The 19,250-nt window shown below is 39.5% G+C and overlaps 1 protein-coding gene across 2 annotated transcripts in view; it reads right to left on the bottom strand.

The window, feature by feature from the left end:
* Positions 1-19,250, bottom strand: part of LOC127417188 (CD276 antigen-like) — a 136,987-nt gene that overhangs the window by 111,103 nt on the left and 6,634 nt on the right. For both annotated transcript variants that reach the window (XM_051657015.1, XM_051657016.1), the window contains exon 2: positions 18,907-19,027. In XM_051657015.1, the coding sequence (XP_051512975.1) occupies positions 18,907-18,952 (46 nt within the window). In that variant the 5' untranslated portion in view covers positions 18,953-19,027. The remainder of the gene's footprint in view (positions 1-18,906; positions 19,028-19,250) is intronic.

Raw genomic sequence — 19,250 nt, 5'->3', positions numbered from 1 at the left:
CTCCACACACTGGACTTGAAGGTCACAAACTATTCAATAGACCAATAATTAAATGAATATGAGCTACTAGTGTGAAGCGCCACAACTGAGAGAAACCAGAGTGGAGAGATCAACTCTGGCAAGGGAGATCAGATAAGCTGTTGTAGGGAGACCTCCTGGGGAACTCTTTCCCCACCATAAATAGGCCCTTTCCAACTGGCGGTACTAAAGATTTTAGGTACTTTTCCCAGGGACTAGTAGTTTACGTCGCTTTCACACCAGAGGAACTATAGTTGCTCAAAGCCGTTTTAGGGTACACTTTTAGCTCCTACTCCGATGTAGGTACTTTTGGGGCATATAGGGACTGTGGGAGGTGCTGTAGCCTGTGACTAGTCAAAAACCTATGACACACAAAGCATTGAGAAAGTAGAAGAGCTCCACAGCCGCCATTAGTAAACAAACTAGCTGCTAGCCTGCTACTCAGAGGATTGCGCTAATTTAACAATTCCCCTACAAATTTTTTTTACAAAAATAACATGTAACAAAGTATCAAAAGAGAGTCACCAGTTTCACATATGTGTTTATGTGCGTGTGTGTGACTTCATCTGGAAACACGCTTTGAGTTTGCATCGCATCTGAACCGTTTGTACTACAGAACTAACTGTTTGACTACAGAAAATAAAGTGCTTTCTGGATTACTATACCAAATTTTCCAGGGATGACGGATATAAATAATCACATGTTTATCAGTTTATTCTACACTAAACCATCATTAAATCTAGTTTGCATGAGGGAAGGATTGTGTGCCTGTTACTGCATGGTTAACTTGCATCAAGACTACTTTTTTAAGTCAATGAGTGTGTATTTCAGTTCAGTCATTTATGCTGAGTAATAGAAGCCTTTATCGTAAAAGATTGTGTTGCTAAATAGGTTTCTAGTGCATTTTCAACATGCTGTCCGCTGAGTTCAGCTTGTACTGCATGGATAAAGAGTGCTTTTCGCCGCCTCGTCTCTCCTTGCACGGAGCACCGCACGCACGCCTCATGCGCCCAGTTTAAACTGTAACCTGAAGACACAAGCTGCGTCCAAAAATTGGAAAATGCTGCCTTCAGAAGCTGTATAAGGACGGATGAAGGTAGGATGAAATAAGGTGCTTTTTAAATGGTTGAGAGAGTTCCATTCATCCAAAATCACTTTTGTTTAAAGTATTAACTGATTAGGCATCTGCCTACGTTTTCCGATACAGCCAAAGTTCGTATAAAACAGCCCTAACAAAAGTGTAGCTCCGATCCCAGCATCCTCCATCTGTGTTGATATTGTTGCTGCTACTGAATCGCACGTGCAAATAGCGTCACAAGAAAAATGGTCAAAACTACATGACGTTACTACGGGGGTTACTCAGGTGTAAATGTATCCTCAGGTGTACCGCTCCTCTTAAGAATTCTCATCTAGAAAGTTACTGAGGGAAAAGTACCAGGACTGTAGTTGGGAAAGGGCCTAATGTTTATTGCTCTTTCAAAGCTAAGAAGACTTAATAGTGCTTTCTTTAAAGGTGATGTGTCTAATTTTCCTGATGTTTAAAATCATTTCTACAATCCCAGCTTAATACGCAGAGACAACTATAAGCAAACCATTTGTAGGTTGATTCCCTCTGTGTATTTGTGGTGCTATCAAAACATTTCTCTGTGTTTGTATGTGGTTTCCAACCATAGCAATACTGGCTAAACCAATGGCTTGGTATTGGAAGGATATGATGAGATATGTTTGAGTTCAAATGTACTTGACTGACTTTTGATTGCAGATTTTTGCAAATCTGAGCATGGTTTGTAGAATCACTGAGATCTGCTCTAAAACTACAGAAGAGAGACATGTTGACTAGGAGGAAGACATTTTTTTTTTTTTTTTCAACAGGTCTGGATAAAACTGATCATCCCAAAGTCTTGAAAGATGTCACATTTAAATTTGCTTTAGATGTAGTCTAGACATCTAAAAATACTATACAAATATAATATTTCATTTATACAAAGTCTAAGAACATTCTGGGAAAAAATAAAGTTCAACAGATATTACCACTCCTTTAGTGTCTGGGTCTCTCTGTCTGTCTAAACAGATCTTGTTATATACTAGGTGAAAGACGGGCCTGTATCTCTATGGAAGTAAAAGTCATATGTTCTTGTATGAGTCAACTTGTACAATTTCTTGCAATTTCACCATCTACTATTATTACGCCATGTCATCTTTTAGTTTTAATATATTTTAGTCATTTTGTTTAAAGTCAACAAGAAACAGCATGCAACACAATTTATTTCCATGATGTGTCATAGGGCGGGCGTGACATTTATCCATGGGTTTTATCCATTTGGAAATTGACTGCAATATGAAAACTGGCCTTTAGATGACAGGTGATTGGAAGGGAGAGGTTAAAAAAAATAAGAGAGCTTGGTGACGTTCGGAGGAGGAGCGAACTACATTACATTTTGATGCAAGATTACAAAGAAAAAGTTCACCCAAAAATGAAAATTCTGTCATAATTTACTCACCTGTATGACTTTCTTTCTTCTGTGGAGCACAAAATGAGATGTTAGGCACAGTATGTTAGTCTATGTCACAATTCACTTTCATTGCATCTTTTTTTCATACAATGAAAATAAATGGTGATTGAGTGTGCCTAAGATCTCCTGTTATGTTCCACGCAATAAAGAAAGTCATACTGATTTGGAACAAAAATAGATGATGAAAGTTGATGATGAAAGAACTTTCAGTTTTATGTGACCTATACCTTTAAGATGGTAAATGGCCCACAATCTCTCCCTCATTTTCTCTTTCTCTTCACTCCTTTAGTCTGTCCAAGTTTCAATAACTCACAGCTCGCTATGTCTGTCTGTCTTTCATAACACAAGCTGTAAATAATCAAGATTCGATGAGCTTGGCTCAGTAACATGTTGTGGTGGTGGCGTAGTGGGCCAAAGCACATAACTGGTAATTATGGTAAACAGGTTGCTGGTTTGATCCCCACAGCCACCACCATTGTGTCCTTGAGCAAGGCACTTAACTCCAGGTTTCTCTGGGGGTATTGTCCCTGTAATAAGTACGTCGCTTTGGATAAAAGCGTCTGCCAAATGCATAAATGTAAATGTAACAGAGGGCCCTGTCTCTTTTCTGCTAATACAACAAACTCTTCAGACCAATATCGGCCCTGCCATACCTCAAAGGCCAATAAGCACACACATACAACACATACGCACTCTTACAAACAGACAAAGCTTCAAATAACATCGCTCAATATCATTGAAAAACACAGTGCTCAATACCTACCTGTGGAGAGACATGCCGGTTCATTTTAAAGAGCTCGATAAGAGACTCTGGCTTTATCAGACCTCCATCAGAGCAGCTCTGAACTCCACATCTCAAATCATTCACACACATACACACCGACGAGGCTCAGACGTGAGACAAGTTATAGAGTTTGTTCAGCCAGGCTTGCGCACACATGCAATTTTAAGCAATAGGTTTTTTTTGTTTTTGTGAAGATTCACAAAGGCTTCAGGAAACTTGATGCTGAATACAGACAAATAACTGTATAAGGCTCATGATCTGTAAACCGAAGTATGAGAGTGCCAAAACACTTGTGAGGCTTTATCGCCTCCCAGTGATGTAGACAAAACACTGCACCAGAACATGATGTCCATGCACTGTTTTTTGAGAGTATACACAAATTAGATATGTACATTTTCTGAAGAAAATGTAAGAAGGGCTTGTCTGTACAAAACTTGCCGCCATAATGATTTCAGGGTGTTTAGGGTGGGTACCAGGCATTGCTATGTGGCGGCTAAGATGTTCTGTGTGGTTGCTAGGTGTTTTATATGTGTTCCTAAAGGGACAGTTCACCCAAAAATTAAAATTATCTAATCTTTTACTCACCTTCATGCCATCCCAGATGTGTTTGACTTTCTATCTTCTGCTGAACACAAAGACTTTTAGAAGAATATTTCAACTCTGTACACCCTTAAAATGTAAGTGAAATGTGGACAGAACTTTGAAGCTCAAAAAGCTTACAAAGGCAGCATAAAAGTAATCAATATGACTCCATTGGTTAAATCCATACCTTTTAATTATGATAAGTGTGGGTGAGAAACAGATCATTATTTAAGTTTTTTTTTACTACCCATCTCCACTTTCACTTTCACATTCTTCTTCTTTTGTTTTTGGCGATTTGCATTATTTGTGCATAATGCCATCTACTGGGCAGGGAGGAGAATTCCTTTAAGGACTCAAATATTGATCTGTTTCTCACCCACATCTATAATATCGCTTCTAAAGATATAGATTTAACCACTGGGGTCTTATGGATTACTTTTATGTGCATTATGGAGCTTCAAAATTTTGGTCACAATTCACTTTTGCTGAAATATTCTTCTAAAAATCTTCATTTGTGTTCAGCAGAGGAAAGCTATACACATTTGGGATGTTATGAGGGTGAGAAAATGAAGGAACTTTTTGGATGAACTTCCTTTAAAGGGACAGTTTACTCAAAAATGAAAATTCTGCCATCATTTACTCACCCTCATGCTGTTCCAAAAAAAAAAAAAAAAAAAATCTTCAATGGAACACAAAAGAAAATAAAGGATAAATGGATAAAGATGCACTGAAAGTTAATGATGACTGAGACCAACATACTGCCTAACAACTGCTTTTGTATCCCATGAAAGAAAGTCATTCAGTTTCTCCTCCCTGCCCAGTAGGTTGCGCACAAGAGGCACAAAGAATTTGAAATGCCAAAAACAAAAGAAGAATGTGAAAGTGAAAGTGGAGATTTCTAGTAAAACAAGGACTTAAATATTGATGTTTCTCACCCACACCTATCATATAGCTTCTGAAGACATTGATTTAACCACAGGAGTCTCGTGGATTAATTTTATGCTGTCTTTATATACCTTTTGGACCTTCAAAATTCTGGCCACCTTTCACTTGCATTGTATGGACCTACAGAGCTGAGATTTTCTTCTAAAAAATTTTGATTGTGTTCTGCAGAAGAAAGAAAGTCATACACATCTGGGATGGCATGAGGGTGAGTAAATTTTTGGGTGAACCATTTCTTTAAGGACACATATAAACCACCTAGCAACCACTATTCCTTGAACTATCCCTTTAACTTTGAACAGCGTGTTAACATGCTTGGCGGAAGTACAATGCTGGGGACAACGCTGATGATGCTTCACTCCATACAGCTTAATGTATTCGGCAGCACTGGACGCGAGTCATATGGAAGCCCCATAAAGCTGAAGTATGTAACTTTTTAACATCTTAATATGCAGAGACAACTATAAGTAAACCATTCATATGTTAATTTTCTCGTAAACTGTAAACACTGTGACTCAATGGCACAATAGAAATGTGTGTTTGAGCGACCCACTTAGACCCGCTCCAACAACACTACTCAACCAATGGCGTGAGTTGGGGGCGGGACTATCTGACTGTTTTGAACAACTACCGTATTCAGAAAGCTGGAGCTAGTTTCGCAGAAATTACGTACTTCAGCTTTAAGTATATGAGCAATAGTGATGCTTACCTTAGCATGTTCAAATGAAACACAGTCACATTTAGTCTCTAATACACTAGTGATGACACATAGACAAAGTGTAAAACTCAAACCTGAACATGAAATCTCCTATGGATTTTCAATTCTCACTGTCACCAGCCTACAAAAGAAGTAATTTGCAAGGCCACATATCACTCTGGGTTTTTTTCTTTCATTCTCTGAAGGAGGTAGAGGGTTAGCTTGGTGACTCTCCATGACATTACCATCACAATGCATCATGGGTAACACCAGACCACACATTCATTCATAATGGCACTGACACAGAGAAGATCTAATCAAATGTTTTCCTCTCTCTGTTTGTCACTCTTTCTCTCCTGCTCTCTCTCTCTCTCTCTCTCTTTCCGGTTGCTCTTATTGGTCTCGCTCGCCTTCCTCCATCACATCCTGTATGTGAGAGATTGATTTCCATTTGAATAAGATTTATGGGCATGATATGTCAGTCTATTGTCAAAACATAATAACACCTCTCTGTGTCACATGTCCACACTTATTCCATCTCTCTCTCTCTCTCTCTCTCTCTCTCTCTCTCTCTCTCTCTCTCTCTCTCTCTCCTCTGAAAGTTCCTTTTCCCCTCTCTTTCTTTGACTGAGATTAAGTTCTGCTGAAAGCGGTTTATTGGTCCGATACGGAGATATTGTCAAAACATAATGACATTCACTGTGTAAATATCATGTCATAAATATTCAGCTCTCTCGCCCCTCTCCGCTGTGGGATAAATGGGCCCAGCTGACGTAGATGAAGCTCTGACAGAGATACAGACAACAGAATGTCCCAGAAAGACAGAAAGACAAGTGTGTGTTTCAATGGGTTTGATTGGTTAGCTGGTAAATGCTGTAATGACACCATTCAGGGACAAAAAGCATTTTCCTCCATTGAGGACCATTCAAATGTAGCTGTGTATTCTGACAAAACAATTGTTTTGCAAGCAATATACAGTATAAATCAAAATATTTCATACATGTTTTGTCAGTGACACATTTTTGGAGAGCTCTTAAAGACATAGTTTAACCAAAAATGAAAATTCTGTCAGAATTGACTCATCCTCATGTCGTGCTGAACCCGTACCAAACCCTTTCTTATGTGGAACACAAAAGATGTTTAAATGAAGATTCCCCTGCATCTTTGAAATACAATGGCAGTGGATTGTGCTTCACTTTAAAGCTTAAAAAAAGGACCCAGAAGTATCATAAAAGAAAAGATGATTAGAAAGTATAAAGATTACAAAAAAACTTTCAAGATTACAAGAAAAATTTCATTATCTACAGAACAAAGCTCGAATGGAGTCTGTACATTTAAGCAGTTCGGGATGAACTGCTGAAGTGGTCGGCTGAGAACAAACCGTAACCAGAATGTTTATATGGTGCTACCTTGAAATCACTGTAAAACAATAAAAAAAAAGGATACCTGAAAGACAATAATGTAGTGGCTAAACTAACATACTACAAATTAGGGGTGGGTAAAAATATTGTTTTTCCAATTAATCGCAATCTTCATTTGAACGAGCTCGATATCGATTCTTCAATCCCAAAGATTGATCTTTCACTAAACCTGCAACCCTCTACTACAATGAGAGGTAGAGGTCTGCAAGGGACTGTTTTTTCCATCCCGCTCCCGCAAATTTCTATCCCCCACCCAAACGCTCCTGCTGAATTTTACTCCACGTTCACCCGCTCTCTGCCCGATGTGATTTTCTTCCCGACCGCTCCCGTTCCCGCAAACCCACATAAAGCAAAAGCCATACAAATAGGCAACAAGTGTACAAAGAGAACGTTTTATTTTTCTGTTATTGCTATTATCAGATGAAGCATGAAAATTAGGCCAATTTGACTTGCCCGAAGTTGGTTTCTTAACACAAAATTGACCATTTTCTAGTCCCGCGGAAGTCCCGCGGGAATGCAGACATCTAATGACAGGATATCACTCACATTTGCAACCAAATTTCACGCTATGCAACTAAGTGAATTTATTTAGCAATTGGCTGATAAATGTTTACATTTCACTCACCAGTAATTGTGTAGTTTAGTCATGAAGTGTTCAGCAGCGAGATCCTTTCACAGCCTGTTGAGATTAAAAGTTGTTCCGTGTAATGTGTCCAAAGCGAGATCCACGCAACCCATTTGTCACTGAATACAGTCTCTTTTAATACCCTTTCTGTTCTTTACAGTCAGTTGTTGATCAAAAACAACTACAAAAAAACATTTACTTCTAATCATGCATCGCACAGATGAGGTAAATCAATTTGAGTCCTCTAGTTAACATGCGCTATCTTCTACAGATGCTCTTTACAGAAATGCCGTTTTTTTGTAAAAGAGACAGTATGTGTTCAACAAATCAATGTAAAAACTTGTAAATAGTACAAATTACACAATTTAACAACAAATATGTAATAAAAATAATATATGAAATATAATACATGTATTTGTTCATTTTTAAAAAGCCAAAATGTGACCAAAATTATGAAAATATAATAAAATATAATTACTAATTAGTAAAATTTAGATTTTCCTATTGTACCTAGTTAAAAGGTCCCCTGTATAATTAGCAGCATTAGCTGGGAGAGAACTTCTTTTATATGTGAGCATAAGGGACATTATATGAAATAAAATAAATAAAAATGAAATAAACCCATATGAATCGATATTGAATCTAATCGGAATCGAATCAAGAGCTTGTGAATCGGAATTGAATTGAATCAGGAAATCCGTATCAATACCCAGCCCTGCTACATATCTTGCAAAAACTATTGCTAAAAAAAATAAATAAATAAAAAGCCACATAATTTTAGTTTATGTGGAAAATATAGAATTATTTCTCAAGCAGCAAACCGTGGTTTGATACTTTCTTTGTTATTAGCGAGGTGAAGTTATGAACTGTTCCTGTTCTCTGATAGAGTAAACCCTTTAGAGATGCACAGCATGAATGATGATCTTCATTTCAGCTGTGGAGATAATCTGGGTGAAGGGCCAGTGATCTTGCCTTAAGCCTTAAATTATCAAAGGGAAGTTACAGAGTTGTGTGCATGTATCTCTGTATTCATTCAGCCTCTGCAGCAGCTCAGTACATCATGTCCTTGTAAAGACAACAGCCTTAGTGAAAACACGCAGGGCACGTTTTCCAGTCACCCCACCACCACAACCACCAAAATAAAAACTACAGCTCTTCATAAAACTATGCCTGCATTAAACAGCTTCTTATGGGCTTTTCAGCTAAATGTAAAGATGAAAAACAATTCTAAAAGCAAAAAAAAAAAAAAAAACATAAAAAAAATAAATAACATTAAATAAAATTAAAAAAAAAAAGGTAACACAAAAATATATAAACATTGTTTTGGCAAACTAACAGTGCAATTGATACATATATGAAATTTAAGGCCACATTCACACTACTACATTTTCATTTGAAAACACATTAATTTCGCTTTGTTTTTGCATTCCGTCCACACTGACACTGTGTTTTTGTCCAATGAAAACAGAGCTATTTGAAAACGCTCTCCCAAGTGGATAGATTTGAAAATGGCGTCTTTGCGTTGTAGTGTGGACAGAAAAACTGAGATATTCAAAAATAATGACATATTTGTTGCCATGTGATGCAGTCACTTCAACCCAAAACAATTAAGCTGTCTGATGGCAGAATACGAGGACAATTGCATTTCAGACCGTACAAGGAAATAATGCAGGGCCACAGTACATTTGTTTTGCATGCAGGCATTTTCAGATGTTTCAGTGTAGACAAGCAACTTTTGGAAAATGTTTGAAATCGGCAGTGTGGACTGAAAACATTTTGAAAACAGAAACGCTGTTTTCAAATGTATCCAGATTAATGTGGACATAGCCTAAAACACAAATGACAACTTGCCCCAATTAAATTGTGACAACATGCCCCAAACTGACTTTCATGAAAAATAACCTTGACCTAAGAAAACATTTAAACCTTTTGGTAAAAATCTGCCTTAATAATATAGTTGACCCTAAACATAATGAATGACAGTGTGGTTATACTGTGTTCACTTGTTTAACCAAGAGCTATAACAAAAGTATGATGATAGTGAAATTTTACTTTTGAGGGTAGAATTCACAAAATTATTCTAATTTAAGTGTTTTGAAGTAGGTGTTTGAAACCAACATACAAAACTTCTGCTAGAGAAACTTTGAGATGTACACAAAATTGCTACACACTATGTACTCAAAATTCAAAAAAGTATGACTGCTGTTACAGTTTTTCCGAATTGATAAAACACTAAACCCCATTCTCTAAAACAAATGCTCAGTGGCCTAAACCCATTTGTTGAATCAATCACTCTTTTTGCAAAACTCTAAACACATTCTCACTCACTAAAACACATTTAGCATTGTGATGCACTTGTGTTGCAAAACGTCTTGGTTACTGTCGTGACCTCCGTTCCCTGATGGAGGGAACGAGACGTTTTGTCGATGTAGTGACACTAGGGGTCACTCTTGGGAGCCCCAAACGCCTCTGATCTTTGAGAAAAGGCCAATGAGAATTGGCGAGTGGAATTTGCCTGCCACTCCCCTGGACATACGGGTATAAAAGAAGCTGGCTTGCAACCACTCATTCAGGTTTTGTGCTGAGGAGCCGAGAGAGGGTCCCAGACATTCCAGCGGGTAGTACAGCGTTGTGGCAAGAGGGACACAGCGTCTCGTTCCCTCCATCAGGGAATCTTCTGTCACTCACTCAATGTTGTGTCGATGTAGTGACACTAGGCGTCCCTATGCCAAAACGCCACAACAGCTGAACTGTGTTACGTGAACTGCCGATGCAGGTGCAAGCAAGCTGCTGCGTGCATAATAGCAGGTGCATCAGTCTGCACGTAGCCTCCCCCAACACCCCAAAAGACGTCATGTAGTTCCCCACACCCCTGAGGGGGGGAAGCGAGGTAACTAGCATGGGAGCAGTCCACACCAGCTGCGGCCTTTTCGCTCTATGCTTTCTCTCCACAGAGTACGGCTGGGGCTATCTAACGCTATTATTCGTGCCGGGGAAGGTGTTCTTTTCCTTTCCTATTCTTTCAGGGGGAAAAGACCCCGTGGAGACCACATCCTGTCCGAAGGGGAGGTAACATGTGGCAATACATCACGTGGGCTCACCAGCCGCACATGGAAGAGGCACGGTGGTATGTCCTGCCTCGAAGAGGAGGAACTCTACAAACACAGTGACCAGGGGCAGAGAGGGCTCTGTCCAAGGGAGACGCGGGTCTGCCAACAGGGAGACCGTACTGTGGAAAATACATCACAGGGGGTTACCGGAGTAACCGGCACCTGTGGAGCACCTACACCAGTACAGGGCATATTAGCACATGTACTGGTTCTGGCTACGAATTCCTCCACCAAATTCGTGAGCCACAGGGCTAGGGAGGAAGGACATCCAGGGTTCACAGGTTCGTGAACTCGCATGGGAGAAGAAGCGCACATCTTCACCTCATGTCGTGAGGTGGGGGCGTCAGCTTCCTGTGGGGGCTCTACACTGGAGCCGAGGACTGGGCTCGGACTGTGGCGGAACCGCCTTGGCTTTTGCTGCCGCAGGGGGACGCCCTCGGCGAGCAGACGGGGTACGGGTTCTTGAGCCGCGTCGGGGCAAGATAAGCTGTATTGCTTCAGTCTGCTTCTTCACCGCCGAGAACTGCTGGGCAAAGTCCTCGACGGTGTCGCCGATTAGGCCGATCTGGGAGATGGGTGTGTTGAGAAAGCGAACCTTGTTGGCGTCCCTCATCTCGACCAGTTTCAGCCATAGGTGGCATTCCTGGACCACCAAGGTGGACATCGCCTGCCCGAGTGCTCGCGCTATGACCTTCGTCGCCTGGAGGGCGAGGTTGGTCGCCAAGCGCAGCTCCTGCATCACATCAGGATCAGGACTACCCATGTGCAGTTCTTTCAGTGCCTTGGCCTGGTTGACTTGCAGGAGGGCCACAGAGGTGGCCTGTCCAGCAGCACTGCAGGCTTTTGTTGCCAGAGATGACGTAGTCCTACAGACCCTGGAGGGGAGCACCGGGCGATCCCGCCAGGTGGCGGCTTTTTGCGGGCACAGATGCACCGCAACTGCCTTATCCACCTGAGGGATCTCCGCGTACCCGTGGGCTGCCCCGCCATCGAGGGCAGTGAGAGCGGACGAACTGGGAAGTGGGGTTCGGGCAGAAAAAGGTGTCCTCCACAACTTTGTCAGCTCGTCGTGCACTTCTGGGATGAAAGGGACCGGGTTGGGGGGGGGGGGGTTCGGCCGTGAGCGGCACCCCGAACCCAGGAACAAATCATCTAGCCGCGAGGGCTCTGGGGAGGGTTCCAGTCCAACCCGACACTCGCGGCATGCAAATTCCACTTGCCAATTCTCATTGGCCTTTTCTCAAAGATCAGAGGTGTTTGGGGCTCCCAAGAGCGACCCCTAGTGTCACTACATCGACACAACTTCGAGTGAGTGACAGAAGGGGAACGGTAAACAAGTTGTCATCATTAACACACAACGACTCAAAACTGTTCACACTTGTTTCTAATGATGTGAAAACGTGATGCTGAGGCAGAATGAATCTCTAATTGACTTCGCAGTTGCACAACATTTTTGAGTGAGTGTACTGTAAGGTGTTTTTCATTTAGAGTGTTCTTAGTTCTGTATTTTTACAGTATTCAAGTGCTGAATATACATACATTCAATACTGTATTACAGTACTTACAGTATACAATTGTGGCAGGGTGAAGGGCGGGGCCGGGTCGTGATTCTGCACACCCGGCCCCTAATTAGGCTGATGAAGCCAGAGAGGGGTAAAGGCGACCGGAGATGGCAGTGCAACAGAGGGAGAGTTACGGGCAGCTGCCCAACACCTGTGTGTGTGTGTGTCTTGTTGGTTCAGTTCTTGATTAAGTTGTGATTACTATACTTTTTTGACAGTAATTGCAAAATGCGCTTTCTATACACCGATCAGCCACAACATTAAAACCACCTGCCTAATATTGTTTAGGTAGCCCACATGCCACCAAAACAGAGCCAACCCGCATTTCAGAACAGCATTCTGAGATGCTATTCTTCTCACCACAATTGTACAGGGCGGTTATCTGAGTTACCGCAGACTTTGTCAGTTCAAGCCATTCTCTGTTGACCTCTCACATCAACAAGGCATTTCTGTCCACAGAACTGCTGCTCACTGGATGTTTTTTTGTTTGTTTGGACACCATTCTAAGTAAATTCTAGAGACTGCTGTGTGTGAGAATTCCTGGAGATCAGCAGTTACAGAAATACTCAAACCAGCCCGTCTGGCACCAACAATCATCCATGTGATTATCTAAACAGCCAATCGTGTGGCAGCAGTGCAGTGCATAAAATCATCAGATATGTGTCAGGAGCTTCAGTTAATGTTCACATCAACCATAAGAATGGGGAAAAAATGTGATCTCAGTGATTTGGACCGTGGCATGATTGTTGGTGCCAGACGGGCCGGTTTGAGTATTTCTATAACTGCTGATCTCCTGGGATTTTCACACACAACAGTCTATAGAATTTACTCCGAATGGTGCCCCAAAAAAAAAAAAAAAAAAAAAAAAAAAAAAACATCCAGTGAGCTGGAAATGCCTTGTTGATGAGAGAGGTCAACAGAGAATGGCCATACTGGTTAGAACTGACAAATCTATGGTAACTCAGATAACAGCTCTGTACAATTGTAGTGAGAAGAATAGACAAGTTGGCACTGTTTTGGTGGCATGAGGGGGACCTACACAATATAAGGCAGGTGGTTTTAATGTTGTGGCTGATCGGTGTATAAAATAACTTTTTATTTATTTTTTTTTTTCTGTGACTACATGCCCTATTTTCTGATTTAGTGTCTAATGAATGCTCTGTAGTGTTTATATATTGACTTGATGTGTGTATGATCTGAAAGTATTGTTTGATTTTGAGCACAGAGGAAATGGTTTTGAGACGATTGTTTGATTTTGCCAGAAGAGTAAGGGGTTTTGTGAATGTAGTTTGAAGATTTGGTTTTGTTTTAAAGTTGTGAGAAAATGGGTGAAGGTTTCAAGAAATGTGTTTTAGCAATTCAGAAAAACTATAATTGCAGAAATATCCATGATATTCTCAAAATTGCCAGACTAACAAGATTGGCAGAATAATCAGTGACCAATATATAAGTCTATGAATAAATCTGAAATTTAAAAATATTGATGTTTTCTTCAAGCATGTTAAAGCAGAAACAGAAAGAAAAAGGAAGGAATTGAGTGAGAGAGGGATGGGAATATACAGAGAGAGAGAGAGAGAGAGAGAGAGAGAGAGAGAGAGAGAGAGAGAGAGAGAGAGAGAGAGAAAGAGAGGATATGATGATGACTCAACTCATCCAGAGTGTTCTCTCTCTCCCACTGTGAAACTGCATTCTTGGCACATTGTGTACATCAGGTCTGGTCTCAGCATCCCACTTGACTACATCTAAAATCTCACATGCCGGGTAATGCGCTCTATTTTAAAGGTATAGTTCACCCAAAATTGAAAATTCTCTTATCATTTACTCACCCTCATTCCATCCCAGATGTGTATGCCTTTCTTTCCTTTGCAGAACACAAACAAATATTTTTAGAAGAATATTTCAGCTCTGTAGGTCCATACAATGCAAGTGAATGGTGATCAGACCTTTGTAGCTCCAAAAGTCACATAAAGGAAACATAAAAGTAATCCATATAACTCCAGTGTTTAAATCCATATTTTCAGAAGCACTATAATAGGTGTAGGTGAGAAAGAGAACAATATTTAAGTCCTTTTTTTACTCTAAATCTCCACTTTACTTTCACTTTCAGAAAGTAAAAACTAGACAGGCACCACATGTGACTTTAAGATGTAAAAGTGAACAAAAGGACTTAAATTTTGATCTGTTTCTCACCCACACCTATATATCACTTCTGAAGATATGGATTTAACCACTGGAGTCTTATGGAATACTTCTATGTTTCCTTTATGTGATTTTTGGAGCTACAAAGTTCTGATCACCATTCACTTGCATTGTACGGACCTACAGAGCTGAGATATTCTTCTAAAAAAATCTTTGTTTGTGTTCTTCTCAAGAAAGACAGTGATACACATCTGGGATGGCATGAAGGTGAGTAAATTACGAGATACTTTACATTTTTGGGTGAACTATCCCTTTAATAATGATCAGGTTTTGAGTGCCTTAGGGGATGTGGTAGGGTGGTGTTTCGGTACCCCGAGCATTGACAGCTGGAGGTGACCCTGTTGTGAGCATGCAAGGCCCTCTGATCTCCTCTGCCAACTTGATGTTTTCTGCTTGTTGTGGTGCTGTTGTCTGCGGTTTTTAAAGCAGATCTCACTACAAAATTGCCACAAACATGCCACTGCGATAATCCCCAAAATGAATTTTGTCATGAGAAAATTAGATGCAATCAATCGGTAGGAAGAGAGAGAAAAAGGAATGATCTTTGAGGGTACCAAACCTTGAAAATGAGCAGTGGGGAAAGAAGGAAGTGAGGGTTGTTTTCATGCATAGACTCTCAACTACAACAACACCACTCTCAAGGACTCCACCAAATGAGATCAACTCAGTTATGGAAATTTGTTGTTATTATGCTTTTTCCCTCTTCATTGGATGTCAGGTCATTTGCCACATTTGTTGCTTACACTTGTAACCTGTTAGATGGCTAGAGGCTAATGAGACTGTGAGTGGACAGTGCCACCTGTGGACACACTAAGAGTAATGCATAAGAAGAACAGTAATAGGTATATATTTATGTTACCAGTTCTATGTACTTTTTATAGGGGTTTTATTAAAGGTGATATACAGGTTGTAAGTAGGGCTGCAACTAACGATTATTTTGATAATCAATTAATCTAACGATTAATAGAACAATTATTCAACTATTCGGCGATTATTGCAACAATTAATCATTAGCTCTTAACCGATTATTCAGCTTGTGCCCCGACTTAAAAGGCTGCATTAAACGTGCTTACTAACAATAAAGAGGACAAAATCATCTTTTAAACATACCTGTAAATGACATTCACTGAATTAAAGGGGGAAAAATATGTTTTATTATGTTTAATCCAGTAACGAAATTCACTGCAAAAAATCCTATTTTTATCAAGTGTTTATGTCTTGTTTTCCATTTAAAATAGTCTAAAAATCCTTAAAATAAGATATATTTACTTGAGAAGCAACATATAAGATATTTAGACTTGCTTTAAGAGAATATATCTTAAATATAAGTGTATTTTGTATATAAGCATTTTTTCACTTGGTTATACTTCTGCGAGTGCAGTAAAGACAAAATATACTTATATTCAAGATCTGTTCTCTAAAAGCAAGTCTAAATATCTTATATGCTGCTTCTCAATTGAATGCATCTTTTTTAAAGGATTTTTAGATATTTTAAAATATTTGCATTTTTAATATTATATTCAACATTTTCAGATAACATTTTTGTCTTCTGCAGTATATCTGCTAAAGAAAATATATGTTGTTTTAAAGGAGTTTTAGATATTTATATTGGAAAACAAGCCAAAACAAAAACAAATAAAAAACTTGATTTGTAGCAGTGCGTATATTGTTGCAGTGTATAATGCGCCAAAGACTACCTCTCTCACCATTCTGTTCACTTCAATCCAACTTTAACTCACAAAAAAACAAATTCTTATTGATAAAGCTGCGTATTGACAATTTCCTTCACAATAAGAAATGCACAGTGACACATATATTATGTTTCAACAAGTCACGAGTCATCACGTTATAATCTAGCTACGGCAAGCGTGCGTGAGGGGGACGAGCATCCCTGCGACTGAGTGAACATCAGCCGGGTGCAGTTTCAATCTCTCCCCGTTAGATCGGGACATTCTCGCAACTCATAGAAAATGCGCTAAATGCCAGTTTCTGGGTTTGTAGTTATTTACATGATCTGCTTCCGTATTAATAGAAGTTTAAGAAAGCTATAATGCATTAAATATAACTGCATTTAAGATGTAACGCCGGGGTGTTTCCTTTAAAGAGCTCTGGCTCCACGTATTCCACAACGAGAGTGCTTCTGTATTTACTTATTTGGTATTTTTGTATAATTCCCTCATACTTTGCGATCTACATCACCTGAAGCTGTTTGGAAAGTTTAGAGTGCATCTGGACTGTGAGCTGTGTACTTCTTCCTTTCCTCAGTCAGGCGCAAACTGCAGTGCTGCTCTCGCGCATCATCATTAGATTTTAATGTGATCTCATGTTACATTAAATGAGATCAAACGACTATTCGACAACGAACATTTTTGTCGACGTTGTCAATAATGTCAACTAAACGTTTCAGCCCTAGTTGTAAGGCAAAATAAATGTATTGTAAATACTTATTTATGTACATTTTGTAAGTAAAAATTCTTAGATGTGACATACTCCTAATATGCATTTTGAACATTCCTTTCAGTCAGCAAAAAAGGTAATGTAACAGATTCAGCATGGTGTGGATATTACATTCAAAATATACTGTACTCTGAGGCACATTCTATATTAAGGACAAAACTGAGGGCTATAAAAGGGAGCCATAACTGTGGCCTAAATTTAAGTCACCACACCCGAAAAATAGTGCCACTATAACATTTGAGTCTGAGGGAAGAACTTTCTTTCCAGGTTTGCGTTACTTACAGATTAGAGTTTTAACTTTTCTCATAACATTTCTGATCTTCTCTATTTTACCACAGCTGTAAATCAAACACATATTCTGTTTCGTTTTATAAGGTCTAGAGGGTCATTTTTTTTTTTTTTTTTTTTTTTTAACCTGCAAAGAGAGGTATTAACTGCTTAAAGAGCTCATTCTGAATTCAATCATATTATAGCCACACAATAATCCCTTTATGCCTTATTCAAATTTAACAAAGGATATGCTATATAAGCCACTGATTGACTTTTTATGGGGAAGAATCAACCTTTCATCCTTTCACAAGCTGAGCAACTATGAAAACACATGGTAATTGCATAGATACATTCAGATGCTGTTTCTCTGTGCTGCTAACTCTGACGTTTCAGAACATGTCAGTGATTGTAGATGCTTATGAACTAATTCAGCTATAACTAGCCAGCAGCAGTATCACCCTGTAGCTCAAGACTGGTTAACTACTGAAGTTAAGCAGGGTTGAGCCTGGTCAGTACCTGGATGGGAGACTTCCTGGGAAAACTAAGGTTGTTGCTGGAAGAGGTATTAGGGAGTCCAGCAGGGGTACTCACCCTGTGGTCTATGTGAGTCCTAATGCCCCAGTATAGTGATGGGGACACTATACTGTAAAAAGGCACTGTCCTTTGGATGAGATGTTAAACTGAGGTCCTGACTCTCTGTGGTCATTAAAAATCTCAGGACACTTCTTGAAAAGAGCAGGGGGTGTAACCTTGGTATCCTGGCCAAATTCCCCCACTGACCCTTATCAATCATGGCTTCCTAATAATCCCCATCCACTAATTGGCTCTATCACTTCACTCTTTCACTCTTTTCCTACCAAATAGCTGGTGTGTGATGAGCGTACTGGTGCACTATGGCTGCTGTTGCATCATCCAGGTAGATGCTGAACACTGGTGGTTGTTGAGGAGAGTCCCCTGTTCTCTGTGTAAATCACTTTGAGTGTAGTGTTGGAAAAGTGCTATATAAATGTAATGTTCATTCATAAGTATATGGTCAAATATTTTTGAATAATGACACTAAACTGTATAATTGACAGCAATCACTGGCAACTGCTGCACTGAAAAAACAAAAATGTTAACCTAAAAATGTGCTCGTCTGAATTAACTGGTTTTATTAAAGTAAAAAAAAAAAAAAAAAAGAAAATAGCATTTAATTAACCAGAATACATTAGTTTATACCAACAAAACTACATGTATGGGTTATATCAGGCTGACATAGTCTCTTACAGTGTATACTTTTTCATGTCTCTCATATCACTCGGTGATCCTCTCTTTCTCCTCACATAATAAAATACAAAACAATTTCTAAATTGCTTTTATTTTAAATATTGGCAAATGTGTAATAGTTGACCTCTTGAAACATAAATAAATACATAAATAAACAAATAATTGGTTAAGGATCACCAAGTGAACTAAGATAATGCTGCAGTAAATAAATACATTTAGAAAAGAGTTTATTGCCTTTAAAAGAAGTTTCCCATGATTTTATTTATTTATCTCAACCTTAATTAATTCTTTCTTTTTATTTTATCATATTTGTTTGTTTGTTTGTTCTGGAGGCATTAACAAGGGCCTGTCACCTGCTAGCATGATCTGTAAGTGTAACTGTTTGTGTGGTTCCGGTTTACAGGTTGTGGTCACTGGATAATCAGCATAATCAGCATAGAGGCAAGAAAACATCACCCACCGAGAGAGTTCACAGCCAACAGAGCACACAACAGGAGGGCCAACATGGTGATGGCGAGACGAGTGTGTGTGATCCGACAAAGTGTGTGTGTAACAGCGGGGCAGCTCCTTTAATCACGGCACTGCAGGGAAAAAAGAAAGAAACAGAGAGAGAGACTGATTAACCTGGAGCTGACTGACTGACTGACAGAGAGGAAGAGTGAAAATGCGAGTACATGTACATGTGTGTTAAAGGAACAGTTCACCCAAATTCAAAATTCTGTCTTCATTTACTCTCCCTCATGTTGTTCCAAATCTGTATAACTTTCTTTATTTTCTGTGGAACACAAAAGATGTTATTCAGAA

This window comes from Myxocyprinus asiaticus, chromosome 26 (genome assembly GCF_019703515.2).
Source record: "Myxocyprinus asiaticus isolate MX2 ecotype Aquarium Trade chromosome 26, UBuf_Myxa_2, whole genome shotgun sequence".
NCBI classification, from domain to species: Eukaryota; Metazoa; Chordata; class Actinopteri; order Cypriniformes; family Catostomidae; genus Myxocyprinus; species Myxocyprinus asiaticus.
Note: the sequence above shows the minus strand (reverse complement) of the source record. Positions and strands in the feature narration are given on the sequence as shown.